Raw genomic sequence first — 21,222 nt, forward strand, 5'->3', positions numbered from 1 at the left:
AAATGGAATCAAGACTATGCCTGCCATCATATTGGTGGTTTTTTTTTCATTAAGCTGAACTAGCTTTCTCACATGATCAGTTACTGTTTGTAATTTAATTTTGATGTAGATATACGTATATTCAGGGTTTTTCATCTGGTCATTGTTATTTCCTCATAGTTTACAAAATTGAAGGCAAACAGCATGTAAAACATTTAATCAGGGTTGACTTTGTTCAGCTATGTGATATAAATCATTTTTGTAGTAATTCAGAGTATTATCTGTAGTAATCAGAGTAATTCAGAGTATAATAATTCAGAGTATAATCATTTTTGTAGTAATTCAGAGTATAATGACAAATTTTCTCAACTTGGTTTTTCCAAGGTGAAAAATATACCTTTGGATGGCCCTTTAAAATATAATAAATGTAAAAGCTAAGATTTGAAAATTATCCATTTCAACTTGGTAGATTTTGCACACTTTTAACAGTAAAACTATTACCATTTTGTTTCTTAGAGAATATGCTGGTATAGGGTGCTAACTTTATTTACAAGAAACAAAGATTTTCAGGGCCTTTTCCTATCCTGAAGAAAAATGCATTGGGTGTGTGTTTAATCACTGCTATGTTTGTCTTAGTGTGAGATTTAGATTTTCCTGCTTTGAGTAGATCTAAAAACATTATCATGGTGCCTTTTTGTTTATAGTTCATCACTTTTAGTAGGTCTTATGCATTATTATAGAACAAAAACAATGTATATGTGTATATGATATATAGGTGGCAGTATCCTGATAGTGAAAGTGGTGTGTTTTCCCCTGACTTGTTGTCATGGGTACCGAGTATCCAAGTGGTGTGATGGAAAGTGATCAAGTCTTCCTCTTTCACCAGGTGATCAGACTTTGAGAATTTGGGATGTGAAGACAACAGGAGTCAGAACTGTGGTTCCAGCACATCAGGCAGAAATTCTGAGTTGTGACTGGTGTAAATACAATGAGGTACCTTGTCTGGTTCTATCCTGAGCTGCTGAGCCCTTCCTAATGTTGAAATGTTTTAGATTTTATTTTATCTTTGTTTATGTGGACTTTGATAGTGTTTATGGACCATTAAGTTAAATTCAGTCCCTTTCTTTTCTAATTGATGATTGTGAGTGACCTGCATTAGCATTAATTGGATTTAAGTGCACATAAAACAGGCTGAATAAGAAACAGAAATTCTCAAAAGTTCAATAGTGCAGCCTTACTTGTTTATTTGGGAAACTGCTTTACAACTTACGTAATTTTTTACTTTATTGCTCTTAACCCTGCCAGTTTGTATCATCTTCTGCTTTCATTTCTTGTTCATTTTGCTAGTGAGGCTGCTGAACTATTTGTAACTTGATTTTTAATTTGACAGTCCATCAGTTTTAGAATTTTCTGTTTTATCTTCCCTTATAAGCCTAACCAAGCTTCATGTTTCTGTAAGATAGCAGTGTCCATTTGTAACTTTTTGCAGAGCTTCAGCTAACTATATGAGCATATGAATTAGAAATAGAAATGGATTAAATATGTGTTGATATGCTGTTTAAATATATTTATGTACCTGAAGTAGTCTGTTAACTATGACAAATAAGTATAACATATGTCTTACTTTTCGCATTTTTAAAGTAATCAGTGAAGGTTAAGAGAACATTGTATCAGCTGAGTTCTTTAAATAGAAAGAAATAAAATAGATTTAAAAAATATAGAACATACTCAAAATAATACTTGATTTTAATAAAATTTTCAGTGCTGATGACTACAAATCTCTCTCGTGAATTTTCCAAATAGGAAAATGAAATTGTGGACTGTGTGTTATACTTTTAGGAATTCTAAAAAAGTTGCTGATATATACTTGAGAGTAGTTAAAAAATTTTTTTTTAAATCATTGCAGCTTTTTTTCAGATGAGCTTATATTGAAGCCGAAAATGTTCAGACAATGGATTACTGCCCTGGTTGATGTGGAATGGGGCTGAGTGTGGACGCAGCTCTTGGCCTCTTGAGCCATGAACTCTGGGTTCACCTAGGGTTCTAGATAGCAGAATTTAAAAAACCTGACTAGATAGGAGACTTACCACTTTCTGCATAAATTCTCAGATAGTGTTACATATTATACTAAGACATGGCCCATGAGAGTTGAGAGCAGTGATTGATTTAGAATTAGAAAAACAAAAAAATTTAATTTATACTTTGCACTTTCAAATATTTGTAAATTAGCAGGCCTCTTGCCTTTTAATGCTTGGTAGAAACCTCAGAGGATGCTGAAAAGAAGGGTGGGCTCATTTGTCAGGTATAATTTTTAAAATCTTATGTTCTTATTAATAGTCCTAAAAGTAGATTGGGAAATCTACAATGCTGTTTGAGACTATGCCTTTTTCTGTTGTGTATAGTGTTCCGTCATATGCCTAAAGCATACTGAGTTCCTTTTCTCTCAAGTCCTACTAATTTTTGCTTTTTGATGTATATTTTGACTCCTTTCTATAATGCTATATAACTTTTCAAGAATGACTCCTGGGGTCAGATTAAATAAATACCAGAAAATAGACACTGTTTCTAGTAGGAAAGCTTGGGTACTGCTTAATTGCAAAGATGTCACACTTTACTTTTCTCTGAATTGTTTTCAGAATTTGCTGGTGACAGGGGCAGTTGATTGTAGTTTGAGAGGCTGGGACTTGAGGAATGTACGACAACCAGTATTTGAACTTCTTGGTCACACCTATGCTATTAGGAGAGTGAAAGTAAGTTTTTATCTTTTCTTTTTATACATAGAACAAAAATATAAATATATTTAATGAAGTATATATAAAAGGTGTTTAGGGGATGGGTTATTGATTCTTTTTTATGCATGTTTTTGTTATCCAATGAATGATAATGAATATTGAAAGCTAAAATTGGGTAAAATACTGGAATAATTATTGAATGAATTGTAATATGTAGTCAAGCAGTACTTAGGATTAAATAAAAATGTTTTTCTCATTCTGTCATTCCCATTCTACTATTCCTTTTAATATTTTTTAACTCTAGTAATTTACTTTGAGTATTATATTCTTTACAATTTTTCATTCAGTGGGAAGATTTCTTTATTTTGTTGAAACTTGCACAGAGAGAGAGTTAATTCTTTATTTTCCCTAACATGATTGTATATATGAATGTTCTCAGAAGTTTAGGGTAGAGACAGTTTTCCACTTTCTAAACAGCAGAGGATGAGGTAACATTTTTCTGCTGATCCCCTCAAATTTGTCAGGTATAAGGTGACTTAAGTTAGTTTCCCAGCTTTTATTTAGGTAAATTTTGCTAAGTCACTGTGGAAAACATCTTATTAAAGGACATTTCCCAATTTCATTCTTTGTTTTTTTACATTAAGGATAAAAAGGTACCTTTTTGATCTTTTCATTAAGATAATTATGTTATTCCTATTTTAAAAATTCTAAATTGTAGTTAATATTTTAAATTTTACTGGTTACAACTCAACATATGAGACACAGTGCCCTGATTTTTTTTCATGGCACACAGGTTTTAGTAGTTAAAAAATATTTTCTATATATATTTCACAGTGCTTCTGAGAATGAAATAGGGTAATGTAGTGAAAGTATTTTGCAAACTATGAAGAGCATTCACATGTAATTATATTATGTGTATATAACTATTAAAGTACTGGTAAGAAAAACATGGAAGAAATAAAATTGCAATGGGCAGCCTGGTAAAACATGTTTATTACTAAATACTACTTGTCTTTAAATTTGCAGTTTTTGACCTTGATATCATTTTCATTAGATGTGATATACAAAGAACATAAAAATTATTTTAAAACTTTTAACATTTAAATGTTTATTTGATACTTGTGCTAATAGCAATCATAATATGTATTCACAAAATTGGTTAAGTTAGATGAACTTTATTATAATGTTCATGGGAATGACCTTATGAAGTAGCATGTTATAATTACAGTTAACCTCAAAAAGGGTTTTTTGTGGTTTTTTTGTAGTTTTCACCATTTCATGCTTCCGTGTTGGCCTCTTGCTCCTATGATTTTACTGTAAGGTACAGTGGCTTTTGATATGTTTCATTGTGAAATACCAAGTACCATTTGCCTCTTTGCAGCTTTTCCGAAGGGTAATAAGTTATCTTACTAATATAAAAATAATCTGAGCTGAGCACATAAGAATATTTGCCACTGAGATTAATATTATTTTTTTCTGTTTTTATGATCTGGCCACATATATGAGTAAATTCTTTAGTATTTAAAGGTTAGCTTGATTGCTCTGTTTAAAAGCCTTTTTTCCTGACAGTTGTTCCTCGTAATATCTTCCTATGCTATAAATTGAATAGCCAGTATCTTTTAAATTAAAATTTTAAAAATTACGAAATTTTATTTCTTCAGTCTAATTATGTGAATCTTAAGGCTAAGATTGTTATATATGAAAAAAATCAGCATGAGTGTATGTATGTTTGTGAATATATGACTTTGTATGTATGTGTATGCACATGTGTATCTATGTATTAATATGTGTATGTGTATCTCTAATCATACCCCCAGTTCTGATCCCACACCACACAGGGTTCATTCTACTTTTTCTCCTTTTCCAGATTTAAAACTCCTGATTTAAAACTCTCTTATTCACAATATATTTACCTATTTGCTACCCTAGAATTCTCGGAAAGTAGTTTAGAAATCACTGTATATCAGTTCATAGAGATCTTTTTCATTCTGTATAATACTTCATTATGTAGACGTACTATAGTTTATTCAACTAGTTTCCTACATATGGGCATTTAGCTCGTTACAAATATTTTATAAATAAACAGTGCCACAATGAATAATAACCTTGTAAGTACATACATTCACATCACTAGAGAATTAGCTTCAGAATATATTCCCAGATGTGCGATTGCTGGATTAAAAGGTAAACATATACATATATATATATATATATGGTTTTGTTAGATATTACCAAATTCCCGTCCATAAGGAATATACCAGTTTCCATTCCAAGCAGCAGTGTTTGAGACTCCCTCTTTCTCTACCATCTAAAGATCGTTGATTCTTTTTTTAAAAAATTAATTAATTAATTAATTAATTTTATTTTTGGCTGTGTTGGGTCTTCGTTGCTGCGCGCGGGCTTTCTTTTAGTTGTGGCGAGCGGGGGCTACTCTTCGTTGTGGTGCATGGGCTTCTCATTGTGGTGGCTTCTCTTGTTGCGGAGCACGGGCTCTTGCCACGCAGACTTCAGTAGTTGTGGCACGTGGGCTCTAGAGCTCAGGCTCAGTAGTTTTGGTGCACGGGCTTAGTTGCTCTGAGGCATGTGGGATCTTCCCAAAGCAGGGCTCGAAGCCGTGACCCCTGCATTGGCAGGCAGATTCTTAACCATTGTGCCACCAGAGAAGCCCCAAGATCATTGATCCTTTAGGGGTTTCCAAGTTTGTGATCATATCATCTATAAATATAGTTTTACATCTTCAATTCCAATTCTGATGCCCCTAATTGATTTATCTAATTGCATTGACAGATACCTTTATTACAGTGTTAAATAGTGTTATAGAGGATGTCTTAATTCTTGTATTAGTAAAAATGCCTCTAGTGTTTCCTTGTTAAAAGTAAGATACTGACTTTAAGAAAAAGTGTATGTATTTATTTATCATGCTAAGAAAGTATGCATCAACTCCAGTTTTCTTGAGTGTGTTTTTTTTTTTAGAGTCAGGAATTGATCTTAAGTTTTGTTGAAGGCTTTTTCAGCACCTATGGAGATGATCATGATTTTTTTTTTGAGCTATTAATATAATGTATTATATTAATGGATTGAACCAACCTTGCATTCTTAGACTAAATCCCTCTTTTTCTTTGTGTATCGTTATCTTACTGTGGTGTTGGATTTTGTCTGCTAATATTTTATTTAGAGCTTTTACATCAATATTTGAAGGTGATATTGACCTATATGTGTATGTGTACCTCTAATCATACCCCTCATTCTGATCCCACACCACACAGGGTTCATATAGGGTTTTTTTTCTGTTTCTTGTTTTAAATTTTTGGTTTGTGTATCAATGTTTTAATTGCTTCATAAAAAAGAATTAAGAAGTTTTTCTACATTTTCTAAGCTCTGGAACAGTTTGTGCAACACGGAGGGTATTGGGTTTTTGAAGCATTGGTAGATTTTCCCTGTGAAACCATCCGGGCATGGCTCTTTTTGTGGAGTACTTCTTGATAACTTTCTTTATTTCTTCTATGGAAATTTGTCTGTTTAAACTTTCTATCTCTAATGGGAGTTTAGGAAATTATCCTTTGCTTATAGGTTTTCACATTTATTTATACGGATGTCTGTAGAGTCATGACTTTTTAATTTCTTCTGATTCAATGGTTATTTCACTATTGTCATTTCTGATTTTGTATATATGTGATTCCTACTTTAAGTTATCTAATGGCATGTTTATTTTGTTATTTTTTCTTCAGCATACAAGATTTTGATTTATGAATGAGAACTATGGTTTTTCTATTCAGTACCTCATTAATTACTGCTTTTATCTTTATATCCTTCTTGATACTTTCTTTTGGCTTACTTTCTTTTTCCAACTTTTGATCTGGGAATTTACTTATTTTTATTTTTTCATTTTGTTAATAAAGTGTTTAAGGCTATGAATTTTCTTCTAGTTTTCATTTCAATTGTAACTCATACATCCTGATATATAATTTTTTTCATTATCATTAAAAAAATGTGTAACTTCTATTTGTATTTCATCTTTCTCCCAAAAGTTGTTTAGTAGGAAGTTATTTAATTTCCATATGAAAGTGCCTTTTAATTTTTGAAAATTTGTTAATAATTTCTACTTTTATTGTGATCAGAGAACACTGTTATTAGTCATTCTGTTTTATGGAATATGTTGATTTTTTTGTGGAGGAGAACCTAGTAAATGATCAATTTTTGTGAATGTTACATATGCAATTGAGAAGAAGGTATATTGTCTATTATCACATTGTAAAGTTAAATATATAACCATAAGCTCTACTAATTGATAATGTCATTTGGATCATCTGTATCCTTTCTTATTTTTGGCCCACTTAATCCATCTTGTACTGAGAATGGAATGTTAAAATCTCCTATTATCAGTGTGTTTCTATCTATGTCTCCCTAAATCTCTTCTAGTTTTGAGTTCATAAAGCCATATGCTGTATTATTTGGTGCATAGATATTTTCAACATACATTAGTGAACTGAGACTTTTAGCATCAAAGAGACTCTTTCTTTGACACAGCTAATTGCTTTTTAGTTTTAATTATGCTTTATCTCTTACTAGTATCATTGCCTCTGCTTTCATACTATTCCCATCTTCCAGGTATACCTTTTTCCATACTTTTATTTTTAGTTTTTTTGAACCATGTTGTTTCTGGTATGTCTTTCATACAGAGCATATATTTGGGTTTTGCTTGGCAAGCTAAATCAAAAATCTTTTTATTATAATATGCAAGTTTAACCTATTCATATTTCTTGATAAAAATATGTTTGATAGCAAGTCTGTCATATTATTTTATGTTATGATTATTTTGTGTATTATGTTCTATTCATTGTGTGGTGTATTTTTTTGTTTTGCTTTGGGGTTTTTTTTTTGATCTTTTATCAAAAAATTTATATTTAGGTAAGTTTTTTTCTTTGTTTCATTGGTTTCCTTTGGTCTTATAAATTTTGTAGTGCTTTTATTCCCTTTATTTTGTTTTATTTAAACTTAAAAAAAAACACCCCAAACAGTTCACCCACTTCTCCTTCTCCCCATCTGCTGCCTCTGGCAACCACCAATCTTCTGTTCTATCTGTGAACTTGTTTTCTGTTTTGTTTTGTTTTTGTTTTTTTCCATCCATGTTGTTGCAAATGGCACAATTTCATTCTTTCGTTATGACTGAATAATATTCCATTGTATACATATGCCACAATTTCTTTATCCATTCGTCTGTTGATGGACACTTTGTTTGTTTCCATATTTTGACTGTTGTAAATAGTGCTGCAAGGAACATGGGGATACATATATCTTTTTGTGTTAATGTTTTCTTCAGATAAATACCCAGAAGTGGAATTGTTGGATCATATGGTATTCTATTTTAAGATTTTTGAGGAACTTCTGTACTGTTTTCCATAGTGGCCTTACCAATTTGCATTCCCACCAACAGTGCACAAGGGTTCCCTTTTTCTCCACATCCTTTCCAACACTTACTATTTCTTGTCATTTTCTTTATCATTTTGATAACAGCCATTGTAGTTTGATTTGCATTTCCCTAGATTCATGATGTTGAGCAACTTTTCATGTACCTGTTGGCCGTCTCTATGTCTTCTTTGGAAAAATGTCTGTTCTGATCTTCTGTCCATTATTAAAATTGGATAGTTTGGTTTTTTGCTATTGAGTTGTGTGAATTCTTTATATATTTTGGATATTAGCCCTTCATCAGATATATGATTTTTAAATATTTCCTCCCATTCAGTAGGTCACCTTTTCATTTTGTTGATGGTTTCCTTTACTGTGCAGAAGCTTTTCAGTTTGGTGTAGTCCTACCTGTTTCTTTTTACAATACCAGTACCATACTGTTTTAATTACCATAGCTTTGTAATATAGTTTGAAATCAGGGAGCATGATGCCTCCAGTTTTGTTCTTTCTCAAGATTACTTTGGCTATTCAGGGTCTTTTGTGGTTCCATACAAATTTTAGGATTGTTTGTTTTATTCTGTGAAAAATGCCATTGGAATGGCCATCAAACTCAATAGTAAAAAAGCTAAAAGTTTTTCCTCTAAAATCAGGAACAAGACAGAGGTGCCCACTCTTGCCACTTTTATTCAACATAATATTGGAAGTCCTAGTCAGAGCTATTAAACAAGAAAAAGAAATAAAAGGCACCCAGATTGGAAAGGAAGAAGTAAAATTGTCATTATTTGCAGATGACATGATATTGTATCTAGAAAACCCTAAAGACTCCATAAAGAATGTTAGAACTAATAAATTCAGTAAAGTTGCAGGATACAAAATCAGTACACAAAAGTCTGTTGTACTTCCATATACTAATAATGAACTATCAGAAAGAGAAATTAAGAAAATAACCCCACTTACAATTACATCAAAAAGAATTAAATACTTAGGAGTAAATTTAATATAGGAGGTGAAGTACCTGTTTATTGAAAACTACAAGAAATTAATGAAAGAATTTAAAGAAGACACAAAGAAATGGAGAGATATTCTGTGCTCCTGGATTGGAAGAATTACTATTGTTAAATTGTCCATACAACCCAAAGCAATATACAGATTTAATGCTATCCTTATCATTAGTCCCTTGTTTTTCAAAAAATTTAACCATTTATTATCTGGTTTGTTAGTTTTTAATGGTATTTATTTTAACTCCTACTTGCTGCATGTACAATAACTTATTTTATGAACTTATTTTACCTTCCTTTTTTTTTACCCTCCCTTTTGCATCAAATTTTAAGTTGTTTTATTTATATTTTGTTAGAACATACCACATATAACATGTAATACATACCATGTTATATATTATTCTTCCACTCTTGTTTCCAATTTTGTTTTCATCTTAGGTACATAACTAAATATATTAAATGCTCATCATCAATCTTTTTGCTAAAATTTCCTCATCATGTTTTAGTTTGATGAAGTTTATATTCTAGTAAATTCCTCAAGAAGGGCTCATGGGTACAGACTTCTCAGGAGCTCTCGCATATTTAAAATTATTTCTCTGTAGTCTCGATGCTTGAAGGATAACTTAGCTGAACATGAACTCCTTGATTTACATTTCTTTCCTATAGGGACTCCAATTAAACATAAATTGAATCTCTCTTACTTGTCTTCTATATCAGATGCTTTCTCTCTGATACGTTTTTAGTCTCATTTTCATTCCTTGGTTATTTTTCTCCTGTCTTTGATGTCCTTATATTTTTGTGTAAATTTATTCTTTGAGCACCATGTAATTTTGTCTTCATTTCTGATATGAATTTGCCTTTTTTCTTCTATTTCTTTCTTGTGTCCAGTTAGCTCTATTTCACTTTTTCCTGTTTTTGTCCACTTCTTTTCTTTGTTTTTGAATTCTTGATTGTAAGGGGAAAGCTCTATACTTCCGACACCAGATGTATGTGGAGTTTTCCCACACCAAGAAATTCTCTAATTCTCAGCAGACACCAATGGTGTGTCCTACAAAGTTAACTCAATTCTAATTCTATCTACCTGGAGATAACATCAGATCCCACAGATTAAGAACTCAGTTCCACTAGACTGCCCTGACTTCAGATGCAAATTGCAAGCCTAGATTGTCACCTGTACTTCTGACTGACTAGCTGTAAATTGGGGTTCCCAAGACCCCCTCCTCAGGTTTTATAATTTGCTAGAATAGCTCACAAAGCTCAGGGCAACGTTCACTATGTGTACTAGTTTATTGTAAAAGATATTATAAAGGATAAAAATGAACAGCCAGGAGAAGAGGTACAGAGGATGAGGTCTGGAAGAGCCCTGAGTGCAGGAGCTTCTGTCTGTATGGAATTGGAGTGCCCCACCCTGCCAGCACATGGGTAAGTTCACCAACCTTGAAGCTCATCAAACCTTGTTCAAGAGTTTTTATAGAGCTTAATTTCCAGCCCTCCCTCTTCTCTGGGAGTTCAGTGGATGGAGCTGAAAATTCCAGCTCTCTAAACACATGAGACTATGTAAGGACTCCATCCTAAGTCACCTCATTAGCATAAACTCAGGTGTGTTCCAAAGGGACTCCTTATGAATAACAGAAGACATTCCTATCATTCAGGAACTTCCAGGGGTTTTAGGAGCTCTGTGCCAGGAACTGTGGACCAAGATCAAATATATTTCTTATTATACTACACTGATCTAGGTCAATTATTTTTCCTTCCTGTCCCCAGATGCTTGTTTAGAGATATTAATTCAGTTTAGAATGTTATATTACAGTTTTTCTTACACTTTGCTATTTATTTTTTTGAGGTGGTCTTTTGTCAGGTGAAATGTTTGAGTTTATGGTATCCATTTTATTTTTATGTTTTTTAAAAAATAGATTAAGACTTTATGTGTTTCTGCATATCCATGTACAGGATTGATGGTTTGGGATTGGTACGTTTCCTTCCTTTTAATCCTCTTTTCCCTTTAAACTATTAACTTCCTAAAATAACTCCTTGTGTCCATATACTTTAAAACCTGTACTCTACTCTATGCTAGGCTTTTTTCACTATTTTCACTCATAGGAAGGTGGTGGCTCTAAATGAGTTTTAGACCTTATCCTAGCTCTTCTCGGTTCTATTCAGTTTTTCCTAAATTGCCCTTGCTGTCCAATAAAGCTTGGATCTGGAACATGGGAGAATGCACATTGGGATTCTGGGGGATTTTTTTGTTTTGTTTTGTTTTTATACATGTAATTACAAGTTTGGATATGTTGAAGCCTGAGTTTTATGTAGTTTTATTTGTTCTTTTTGTTGTTCTGTATTGGTTTTTGTGAGGATACACTAAGAGGTTTGGATGTACATGACCTCATTGCTTCAAACTACCCAGAATTCCTCTCCCCTTTACTTCTGAGTCAGTATTTGATATGGCAGAAGCTATGTAACTTTGTTAGTGTAGAATAACAATAAATTACAACAATGCCTTGGGAGAAATTACATGCTCTAACTTGGTTTTTTTGACTGATCCAATACAAGCAGGCAGACAAACTGGGAAGTATAATCACACTGTCTTCCAGCTCTCAATTAAAACGGTACCATAACAAGTTTTTTTCTTTAATAGTCTGTATAAAATAGTATGGAGTGATTATAGAATTTTTAGCATGGGAGCCAAAAAATGGCAACCTGGCAGACAGGAAGAAAACTTATCAGTTGTTCACCACCCACCCCAATCTTTTCCAAAGTGCATCTCTGGAGCTAGATCATTGGCTGGAGGTTAGCGCTGTAAATATGGCTTTGAAGACCATTAACTTACTGGTGGTTTGGTCCATAGGAATGCATCAATCAAAGGGCGATAAGTTTAGAGAAAGAAAAGCAAAAAAACAAAACAAAACAAAAAAACTATCTTCAGGAGGGAATTAATGTTGGAAGGAAGAAGGGAACAGCCCACCCAAAACAGGAGGAGACCCCAGAACATGCAGTATGTCAGAGAAACTGCCGGCAAGGATATCAACCAGATGTGGATGGCCAGTAATGTGAGATCCTCCAGGTAGGCTGAGCAAGATGAAGAGTGAACTTGGAATCTTCTCTCTTACATAGTGTCACCTGTGGGCTCAAAAGGGATTTCCGAGTATAGAATCTAGTTCTCGGATTTCAAAGTCTTTTCTGGTGTTTAAAGCTGTTTGCAAAAGTCTTGACAACTGAGGTGGGAGCATTAATCTTTTGACATCTTAAATCCATTTCACTGTTCTGTTTCTAATTAAAGGGGAAAACCTAGTGACTACTTATTCTTTCTTTTCAGGATTGTCATTATGATCTTAATTCTACTGACCACTCCCTGTTTTATGTATATACTTAAGTATCCTAAAACACCCAGTTGGGAAATGCCTTACCTTTGTTGATGTAGGTTTAACTCGGGAATATGTTAAAACTGGGCTTTTGAATACAAACTGCAGTACTCTAAAATCTTGTAGGTACCTAACTGTGCTCAGAAATCATTACAGTTTTTGGCTCAGCGTCTTAATATTCCCTCCACTTTTTATTGAAGTATAGTTGATTTATAATATTATATTAGTTTCAGGTGTACAACATAGTGATTCAGTATTTTTATAGATTTTTTCTCTCCACTTTTAAAAATTAGGCTTTGATTCTTTCCTGAATTCTGAGCAAGACTGGAGATTGGGGGATAGATGTTTAGTGCTTCTGGGGAGAGAGAGATGGCTTAGGTCATGGCTCTGTGACATACTACAAGATCAAAAACATCACAGCTAGATTTGTAAGCATTTGGAAAAATTGAGATTATAATTAGGTAATATGAGATCTTAAACATAGTTGAAAAAGACTTCAAATAGGCAATTTTTCTATATAACTTAGAGTTCAGGTTTCTTTACTATGTAAAATGGAATTAGTAATATCCTCATAAGCTTGCAAGGTGATTATAAGAACTGCATAAGAGAACATACTTGAAAATACTGTGCTAATTCTTTATCTCGGTTTCCAACCTTTGCTTCTCTTCTCAGGCCACCCGCCCCCCAACCCTATTCCCTGCACTTTCAGCAAACAACCTTATCTCTCTCTTTAAAAAAATAACTGTAGGATGCAAGCACAGATTATCTATTTTCACTGCAAGTCTGTAAACTTATTTAAATCTCTACCTATCTGTTCCTCCTCTGCTATTCAGAAGTCTTGCACGAGTGCTCTTAACCCCAAACACTTCTGTGTCCTTCAGCACTTTGTTCCATTAAATTACCTATTCTCTCTGTTATATCCTCAGTCTCCAACTCTCTACTGACTTTCTTCTCAGCCTGTAACTTCTTCCTTTATCCTGTATTTACCTTTAAGTTTTCTTTCCTTCTTAGCCAAGCTTTTAGTGTCGCCTTAAGCTCCATTCACCAAGGCCATAAAAGCTCTGCAGTCCTAGGGTGCTCTGCTTGGAGGTCTTACCCTATATCATTTGAATCTATAAAATGGATCCACATCGCTGATTAAACAGGGCTAATTATCTTGAAAAGCTTTTTAGACTTTGGCTTTTGAAGTCGTTTGGCAGTGAGTGGCTCACTTACGATTGATTATGACTTCTTGGCAATTATTATGCTTACTTAGGAATTTTTGTGAAGTGAAAAACTCTAACTTAAAAATTGTCTTCAAATGGAATGAAATGTTTAATACAAAACTTAGCAGTTAATAATGTTAATTTATATACACTTAATTAAAAACTGATTTTAATTTTCAGCTCTTAGACATTTTTGTGGACCCTTGAAAGCATATAGTCCTAGGCACTTATGGCTATATGTCCATTTACTCCTAAGCCCACAGCTGGCTTTAGCTACACTTCTTTACTGAAATTGTTCTGGCAAAAGCCATCATTGGCCTCAGTAATACCACATCCAGTCCACTTGTCAGGACCTGTCATACTGGACCTCGCTGCTGTATTTCAAATTGTTGATCACACCTTCCTTCTTGAAACTCCTTATCCCAGGGATTCCATGTTCTTCTTTTTTTTTTTTTTTCTCATCCTCCCTGACCCTTCCTTTTTGTACTTCATCATGGAATCTTTCTCTCCCCCTTAAACTTGGCAGACTCTGGCTTAGTACTTTTTTACATGTCCATTCTAAGTGATAATGCCCACCCCCCTTTTCCAGCTCTGACCTCTGCTGAGAGCTTCAGGCCTGCTTATTCAGCTCTATGCTGGATTCAGCTACCTAGTGTCCAAACAAGCATCTCACTCTGAGCTCTTTATTTCTTCCCTTCCTTCCCTCTGCAAGGCTTGCTTATTTATCTACATTATTTGTCTCAGTTAATGAGAACAGTATCTCTAGTCAAGTCTGAAACCTGTTCTCCTTTTCTCCTACAAAATTGGTAAACATTTTCCCAATATGAAGTGGAGTAAGAAAACTTAAACCAAATTGCTTCACTGGCAGTATATAGAAGCGACATCATTTTACTTCCAGAAACAGGATTTTAATTTTAACATACATTATAGCTACTACTACTGTTCCACCTTAATACTAAATGTAACTGGGGCTACTAATCATATATTCCAATGTCGTATTATCAAAGACTTTCTTATGCAAAGGAAAATGAATAGAGAAAAGAAAACAAAATGATTTGAAAAACTTTAATTTTTGAATGTATGTGTATATGTATGCATATTTGTAACTCTCATCACTTGTTGAAAATACGACTTTTAATTGTACTAATGCCTTGTGTGAGTTTAGTCTCTCATTACTTTTGTGTGGTGACCACTCATTAGAAAGGTCAGAAAAGGTGCATTTTGGGTAGATTTTTACACCATGTGATATGAGTTAAATTTATCCTCTGAAGAATTTTAAATCTCAGTGGATTGATGATATTTTTAGTGGCAGAAAAATTATTTTAAAACAAAAATGATGTGAGACATAAGACCAACAGTAACCTGTTTAGTTTTTAGCACTGATAATTATACAGATATCATTCTAGATTCTGTATGGCTAGTTTTTGTAACATAAACTCTTCAAATATAAGTTTTCATTTACTTGCTAATTTATATTTTGCTTATTTTTTTAAGCTTTTAAAATAGTTTATATGGTGGGCATTATATCAAAACCGACACTATGATGGATATTTTAGTTTTATAAATTGCAAGTTCCATATTTTTTTACATGGATCTATGATCATATCTAATAGGGAAAATCTTTAAGTCCTTCACCTGTATAGTAGTTCATTATGCTTCATCAAGTAAGTAATAAAGATCTAGAAAGTAATGTATAAAACAGATTTGAAATTATTTTGTATGGTTTAGGTTAAATAAAAATTCCAACCTTTTGGAAAAAATATCAGAACTCTCTTCAGTTGATGGGCAATATATTCTGTAAAAATAGGCATTGGTTCTTTCTAAACTTCACTGAAGATAGTACTAAATTTAAAATATTTCAGAGTGGATTATTTCCATTCTTTTATGAATGTTATCATCATAGGTTTTACCATATTATCTTTCTTCCGATGTACTTTCCATTAGGTTACTGCTGCTTCTGTCAAGCCGTGTTTGCTGTACCAGCCACACCTAAGTATGGTTTGAGTTCTAAATGCTAGTGTTTGGTTTTATACTAAGTAGATCGTTTCATAAACACAGGCAGAAATCAACAAACCAGGTATATATGACAGCCAAACAAAAATAAAAGCTATAATTATGTTTCTTCATTAGGAAGAACATTTTGTCTCTTCTATGTTGTAGCAAATATTTCTCAGATAAAGATACAGCTTTCGTAAATTGCTAAGGCTAAAACGATGAGTTTAGCCTCAAACAGAGCAACACTATTCTGTTTCATGATACCTTTATAAATATTCTAACCTTTAAAACATTTTAAAATCAGTGGTCTTTGGTAATAATAAACCAAATAGCAGGGTTTTTTTTAGACTTACAGATTTTTTTTTGGCAAGAAAAATATGAAGTGAATTTTAATTCCAGTGTTTTCAAACTGTACTCATCTACAGCTTGTATGATGTGAAATTCTTTGCCCATACCAGCAATTTTAATGTTTCCAACTCAACTGTTAAGCTCCTTTTTGGATATAAAATGATACAGCTGTACTCTGCTTTAAAATTCAGGCATATTTTACAGAATGGCTGTTATCTGTCAGCCATTGTGGTAGACAGTTTGGAATATCTTGCTGAGGAAATGATGAAAGCAAAGGCTTAAAGAGAAATAGAAGCACACAAAGGAACCCCGAGCATGTCGGTTGTGTTGGCGTAGTGGGAGATATGTAGTCACAAAAATAGATGTGGGGTAGTGAAAGATACATGTTGAAGGGACTAACTGTGGGTTGGCACATTCCCGGGTAACACAGGAGTTAGGGCCACAGACTATGAAGCCAGACTGCCTTTAACTCTCTGTATAAGCTTGAACAAGTTATTTTAAAACTGTGTGGCTCAATGTCCTCATCTGTAAAATGGAGATAGCGATAGTACCTACTGCATTAAGATTACTGTGAGGATTAGGTGAGTTAACATACACAAATTCTGGCACATAATAAATGCTATATAAGTGTTTGCTACTATAGTCATTATTATTATCGCCAGAATGGATGGTGACAGAAGAGCATCTCTGTGGGGTTGAGGCCCATTTCAGCTCTAGTCTTCAAGAGTAAGATAATTTTTATTTTACGACAACAAAACAGGCAGCCTCAACCTGGCCTTTTGTTGGCCCCTGCCTCCTTGGAGTTCAGTTTCTTAGTGACAGTGTGAAACTTTTTGTCAACATGTTCTCCAATACATAGCTTTTACATTCATAGTTCTAGCTCTGAGTTCTAAAAATATAAATACAAGGTAAGAGTATTTTATCAATGCTTCTCTTGTGTGTAGACCTGATAATGACACCATTTGAGTTTACTAACAATTTATTATTCAACATAAAACACAGTGAGGGCTGACCAGTGGTGTGCTGATAGATATTTAACAACCAGCTCTTTAGGTGGGTGGGGGGAGCCTGATGTGTAGTGTTTGAGATAGGAGTTCAGTGGTGTCAATACCCCCACCAGGGCAGTATCAAGCTACCTGTGTGATATGATGTCAGTAAGCATGGGGTCGGGAAGAGATGTGCGCATCCAGCTCTCACAAGCCAGTATGAGCTGGCTCCAGCACTCTGCTGGGACTGGCCCTAGACCTAGATGCTTGCTATCTTAATAATTATTGATTTTTTAAAAACTTCTATAATTATATGTGCATATATCTACATTTTCATTGAAAAATGTCTAGAAAGGAAAGGTATACACCACGTAGACTTTACTTAAGCATTCTCTATCTCCTCTCCTTTCAGGGGCTTTCTGCCCCCTTGGCAGAATGTTTTTTCCCTTCAGTGCATCTTAGATTTCTAGAACTTTCACATTGTCTCCATGGGCTTCTAGAAGAACATTCTTACCCATTTATTTATATGGAGGTAAAAGGGCTTAAGGCTTAACGTGTATGTTTTCCTAGTTACACTTACACTTTAAGTTACACCTTCAGTAATTCTTAGTGGGGGCATATTTGATTTTGTGGCAATGGTGGAAGACAATACTGGCATTTGGTGGGCAGGGACTGGGCATAAGGTCCTGCAATGGCAATGACAGTCCCTACAGTTAGGAATTGGCTCCCCTTCCTCCAGTGTCAGAAGTGCCCCGATTGGATTGGATTTCAGGCAGTCGGAACACTGAGTGGGATAGGGCCAAGAGAAGATGAGTCTTTATTATGCCGAAAATCCTTCCACATCAATATCTGTTCTTATATTTAACTTCTTAGTTTTGGTTATCTGGGTCTAACTTATATTTTCACACAACACTGCTGTGGGGCGTGTGCTCATTTTATCCAGAAGACAGTTGACTCAGAGAGAGAGAAAGACTGGCTGATGTCACATAGAGCCAACTTGAACCTAGATCTTCTATTTCCAGTCTTTTTATGTTACTTGATACCTGAAAACATCTTGTAAGCCTAGGACTCTTATGTTTCTGATCGAAATTGCTGAAAACAAGCAGAATCACTAAAAGACTCAAGTCATGTCTGTAGTTTATTTTTAGATAGCTCAGCAGATAGTATTTTATATACGTGTGTGTAGAGAGAGAAAGATAAAGCAAATGTGGCAAAATTTTAACAACTGGTAAATCTAGATGAAGGGTATATGGATGTTCAGTATATTATTCTTTGGATTTTTCTGTGGGTTGGTAATTAAAAATAAAAACATTTGAGAGAAAAATAAGCTGTATTTGCTCATGTAAAATAAGATGCTGAAAATGTTTCTTACTATCAATACCTTTAAGTTAATTATTAAATGTGATATTTAATTATAATGTTTAATTGTAAAATAAGATAAATAGCTTTATTATGTTGCATAAGTGTGAAAATGGCCTTTAGGTGGATTGTGGTGAATTTAGAAGCCTAACAAAGCAGCAGACACAGAAATACCTTTTATCTTTGTCACATTTACTCTCGTGGGATTTGCCTTTATACAGTAAGTGTCTTTACTTTGGTGTGCATGATGGGCTTTTTTTGATCCTTATGATTATTAGCACAGAGATTTCCACTAGCAGATACTTCTTTTTCTTCCCCTTCCCCATAAAAAAAGGTCAGCCAAAGTAAACAGATAGTATAGCTGAATATGTACTCTGTCTCACAAACCTTTCATTTCAACTTTACCTAGTCCCCCTTACTCACAAAAAAAGGTCAGTTAAAGTAAATAGATAAGAAGTGTGGCTGAATGTGAGCTCCTGTGCAGGCTTCAAATGATCATTTTACTTCATCTTTTAAGACAGTTGCTTTTAATTCCTCTACATTTGTTCTTCAAACCACAAGAAATTGTGTGGCTAATGGTATGATACTGTTAATATTTGTAGGAACTACGACTGTATTCTTAAAATGATCCAAGAGTTGTTTAATGTTCCATACCTTTCAGACATCTTAGATACAAATGTCTTTGTAACTCTATCACATTTTTTGCTTTGTAGCAAAGGTTCACTAAACTTCATCACTGATATTAAGAAAGCATCTTAATGTAGTTGTCTTTGGTTTCCTTTTTAATAGTGTGAATATTTGCATTCACACCTTTGTTTAATTCTTGCAAGGATATTTTAGTACCAAATATATTTTATGTTAATAAAGCATGTTGCCTGATTACAGATAAGGGTAGGACTTATCTGTTTCCTTGTTTTGTCCCTGGCATCCGGGGCATGGATGCACTAAATAATTGTTTATAAATATAAGTGAATTTAAGTTATATGAAAATATATGATACCCTTTGGTCGCTCTGATCTTAAAAGCCTGCAAAAGATTGTATTTAAATGAGGTTTTCACTTTATGTTTGAAGTAGTAATTAATAAAACCAAATTTAAAACAGAAAGTCCTATTGAGATAAGAAAATGATATTTTTCAAGGAGAAAACTTGCTGTTCTCTTGTATTTAACTCAGTAATGGCTAGATTGCAAAATTTTACTGTTAAACAAAACTTGGAATCTTTTATTGGTATCCTGATTGTTAACTAAAGTTACAGAAAGATGTTTTATTTTTTTCTACAGTCAATTGTAATATGCACTTTACTGTTAAATCTCTTTAAGCTTTATATTCATAATGCTTAAGATATTTGTAGGTATGAACCAGTAACTCTCAAGTTCATTGATATGTCCCCAAAGATTTTTTCCATTTGACTTGTTTAAATTAGAAAATTCTTAAGGTAATTATTCTCATACTGGAAATATCTTTTGATGAAGTGAAACTTAACTTTGCTAGTTAAATGCCAGGTGAAAAATGAAAATAATTTCCTATAAAATGAAACAATACACACTAATTAGAAAAAATGTGTAAGACTTTGGATTTTAAATACCTTGATTGATAACTGCAGAACGTTTTTCAGAATTATTTAGTACTAACATTTTTCTTTAAGAATCACATCAAATCCATGTCTAATTCAAAACCTAATGCAAGCACATGAAGAAATAGATCTAAAAGGAGTGAGGACGCTGGTCAGAATGGCCATCATCAAAGAATCTACAAACAATAAATGCTGGAGAGGATGTGGAGAAAAGGGAACCCTGTTGCACTGTTAGTGGGAATGTAAATTGATATAGCCACTATGGAGAACAGTATGGAGGTTCTTTAAAAAATTGAAAACAGAACTACCATATGACCCAGCAGTCCCACTACTGGGCATATACCCTGAGAAAACCATGATTCAAAAAGAGTCATGTACCACAATATTCATTGCGGCACTATTTACAATAGCCAGGACATGGAAGCGACCTAAGTGTCCATCGACAGATGAATGGATAAAGAAGATGTGGCACATATATACAATGGAATATTGCTCAGCCATAAAAAGAAATGAAACGGAGTTATTTGTAGTGAGGTGGATGGACCTAGAGTCTGTCATACAGAGTGAAGTAAGTCAGAAAGAGAAAAACAAATACCGTATGCTAACACACATATATGGAATCTAAAAAAAAAAAATGGTTCTGAAGAACCTAGGGGCAGGATAGGAATAAAGATGCAGTTGTAGAGAATGGACTTGAGGACACGGGGAGGGGGAAGGGTAAGCTGGGACGAAGTGAGAGAGTAGCACCGACATATATACACTATCAAACGTAAAATAGATAGCTAGTAGGAAGCAGCTGCATGGCACAGGGAGAGCAGCTTGGTGCTTTGTGACCACCTAGAGGGGTGGGATAGGGAGGGTGGGAGGGAGACGCAGGGGGGAGGGTATATGGGGATATATGTATACATATAGCCGATTCACTTTGTTATACAGCAGAAACTAACACAACATTGTAAAGCAATTATACTCCAATAAAGATGTTTAAAAAAGGCCACTCTGGGAAACTGTAAAAATAAATAAATAAATAAATAAATAAATAAATAAATAAATAAATAAATAAATAAAGGAGTGAGGAATGTTAAGCCTTAGCTTAATGCAGTAGAAGTCACCGCTTTGAACTCTGAATTGTGCTGATTAGTTCCAACAGAAATTTTATGGATTTTGTCAGTTAATTTGCATTATAATTTTAAAAGTCTGTTGTGCAGTGTCGAAAGGCAACTGAGTAGATTTTGTTGTATGTATTTGTACAACATCTAATGTAAGTGTTGCTTTGCCTCATCTT

At 33.8% G+C, this 21,222-nt stretch overlaps 1 protein-coding gene across 1 annotated transcript in view; it reads left to right on the plus strand.

Annotated features, from left to right (window-relative positions):
- The window catches only part of PEX7 (peroxisomal biogenesis factor 7), an 86,088-nt gene that overhangs the window by 27,545 nt on the left and 37,321 nt on the right, over positions 1-21,222 (plus strand). The window contains exons 6-8 of the mRNA XM_019951788.3: positions 866-972; positions 2,616-2,729; positions 3,977-4,032. Coding sequence (XP_019807347.2) covers positions 866-972; positions 2,616-2,729; positions 3,977-4,032 — 277 coding nt within the window. The remainder of the gene's footprint in view (positions 1-865; positions 973-2,615; positions 2,730-3,976; positions 4,033-21,222) is intronic.

The sequence above is a fragment of the Tursiops truncatus genome, chromosome 12 (genome assembly GCF_011762595.2).
Source record: "Tursiops truncatus isolate mTurTru1 chromosome 12, mTurTru1.mat.Y, whole genome shotgun sequence".
Classification (NCBI taxonomy): domain Eukaryota; kingdom Metazoa; phylum Chordata; class Mammalia; order Artiodactyla; family Delphinidae; genus Tursiops; species Tursiops truncatus.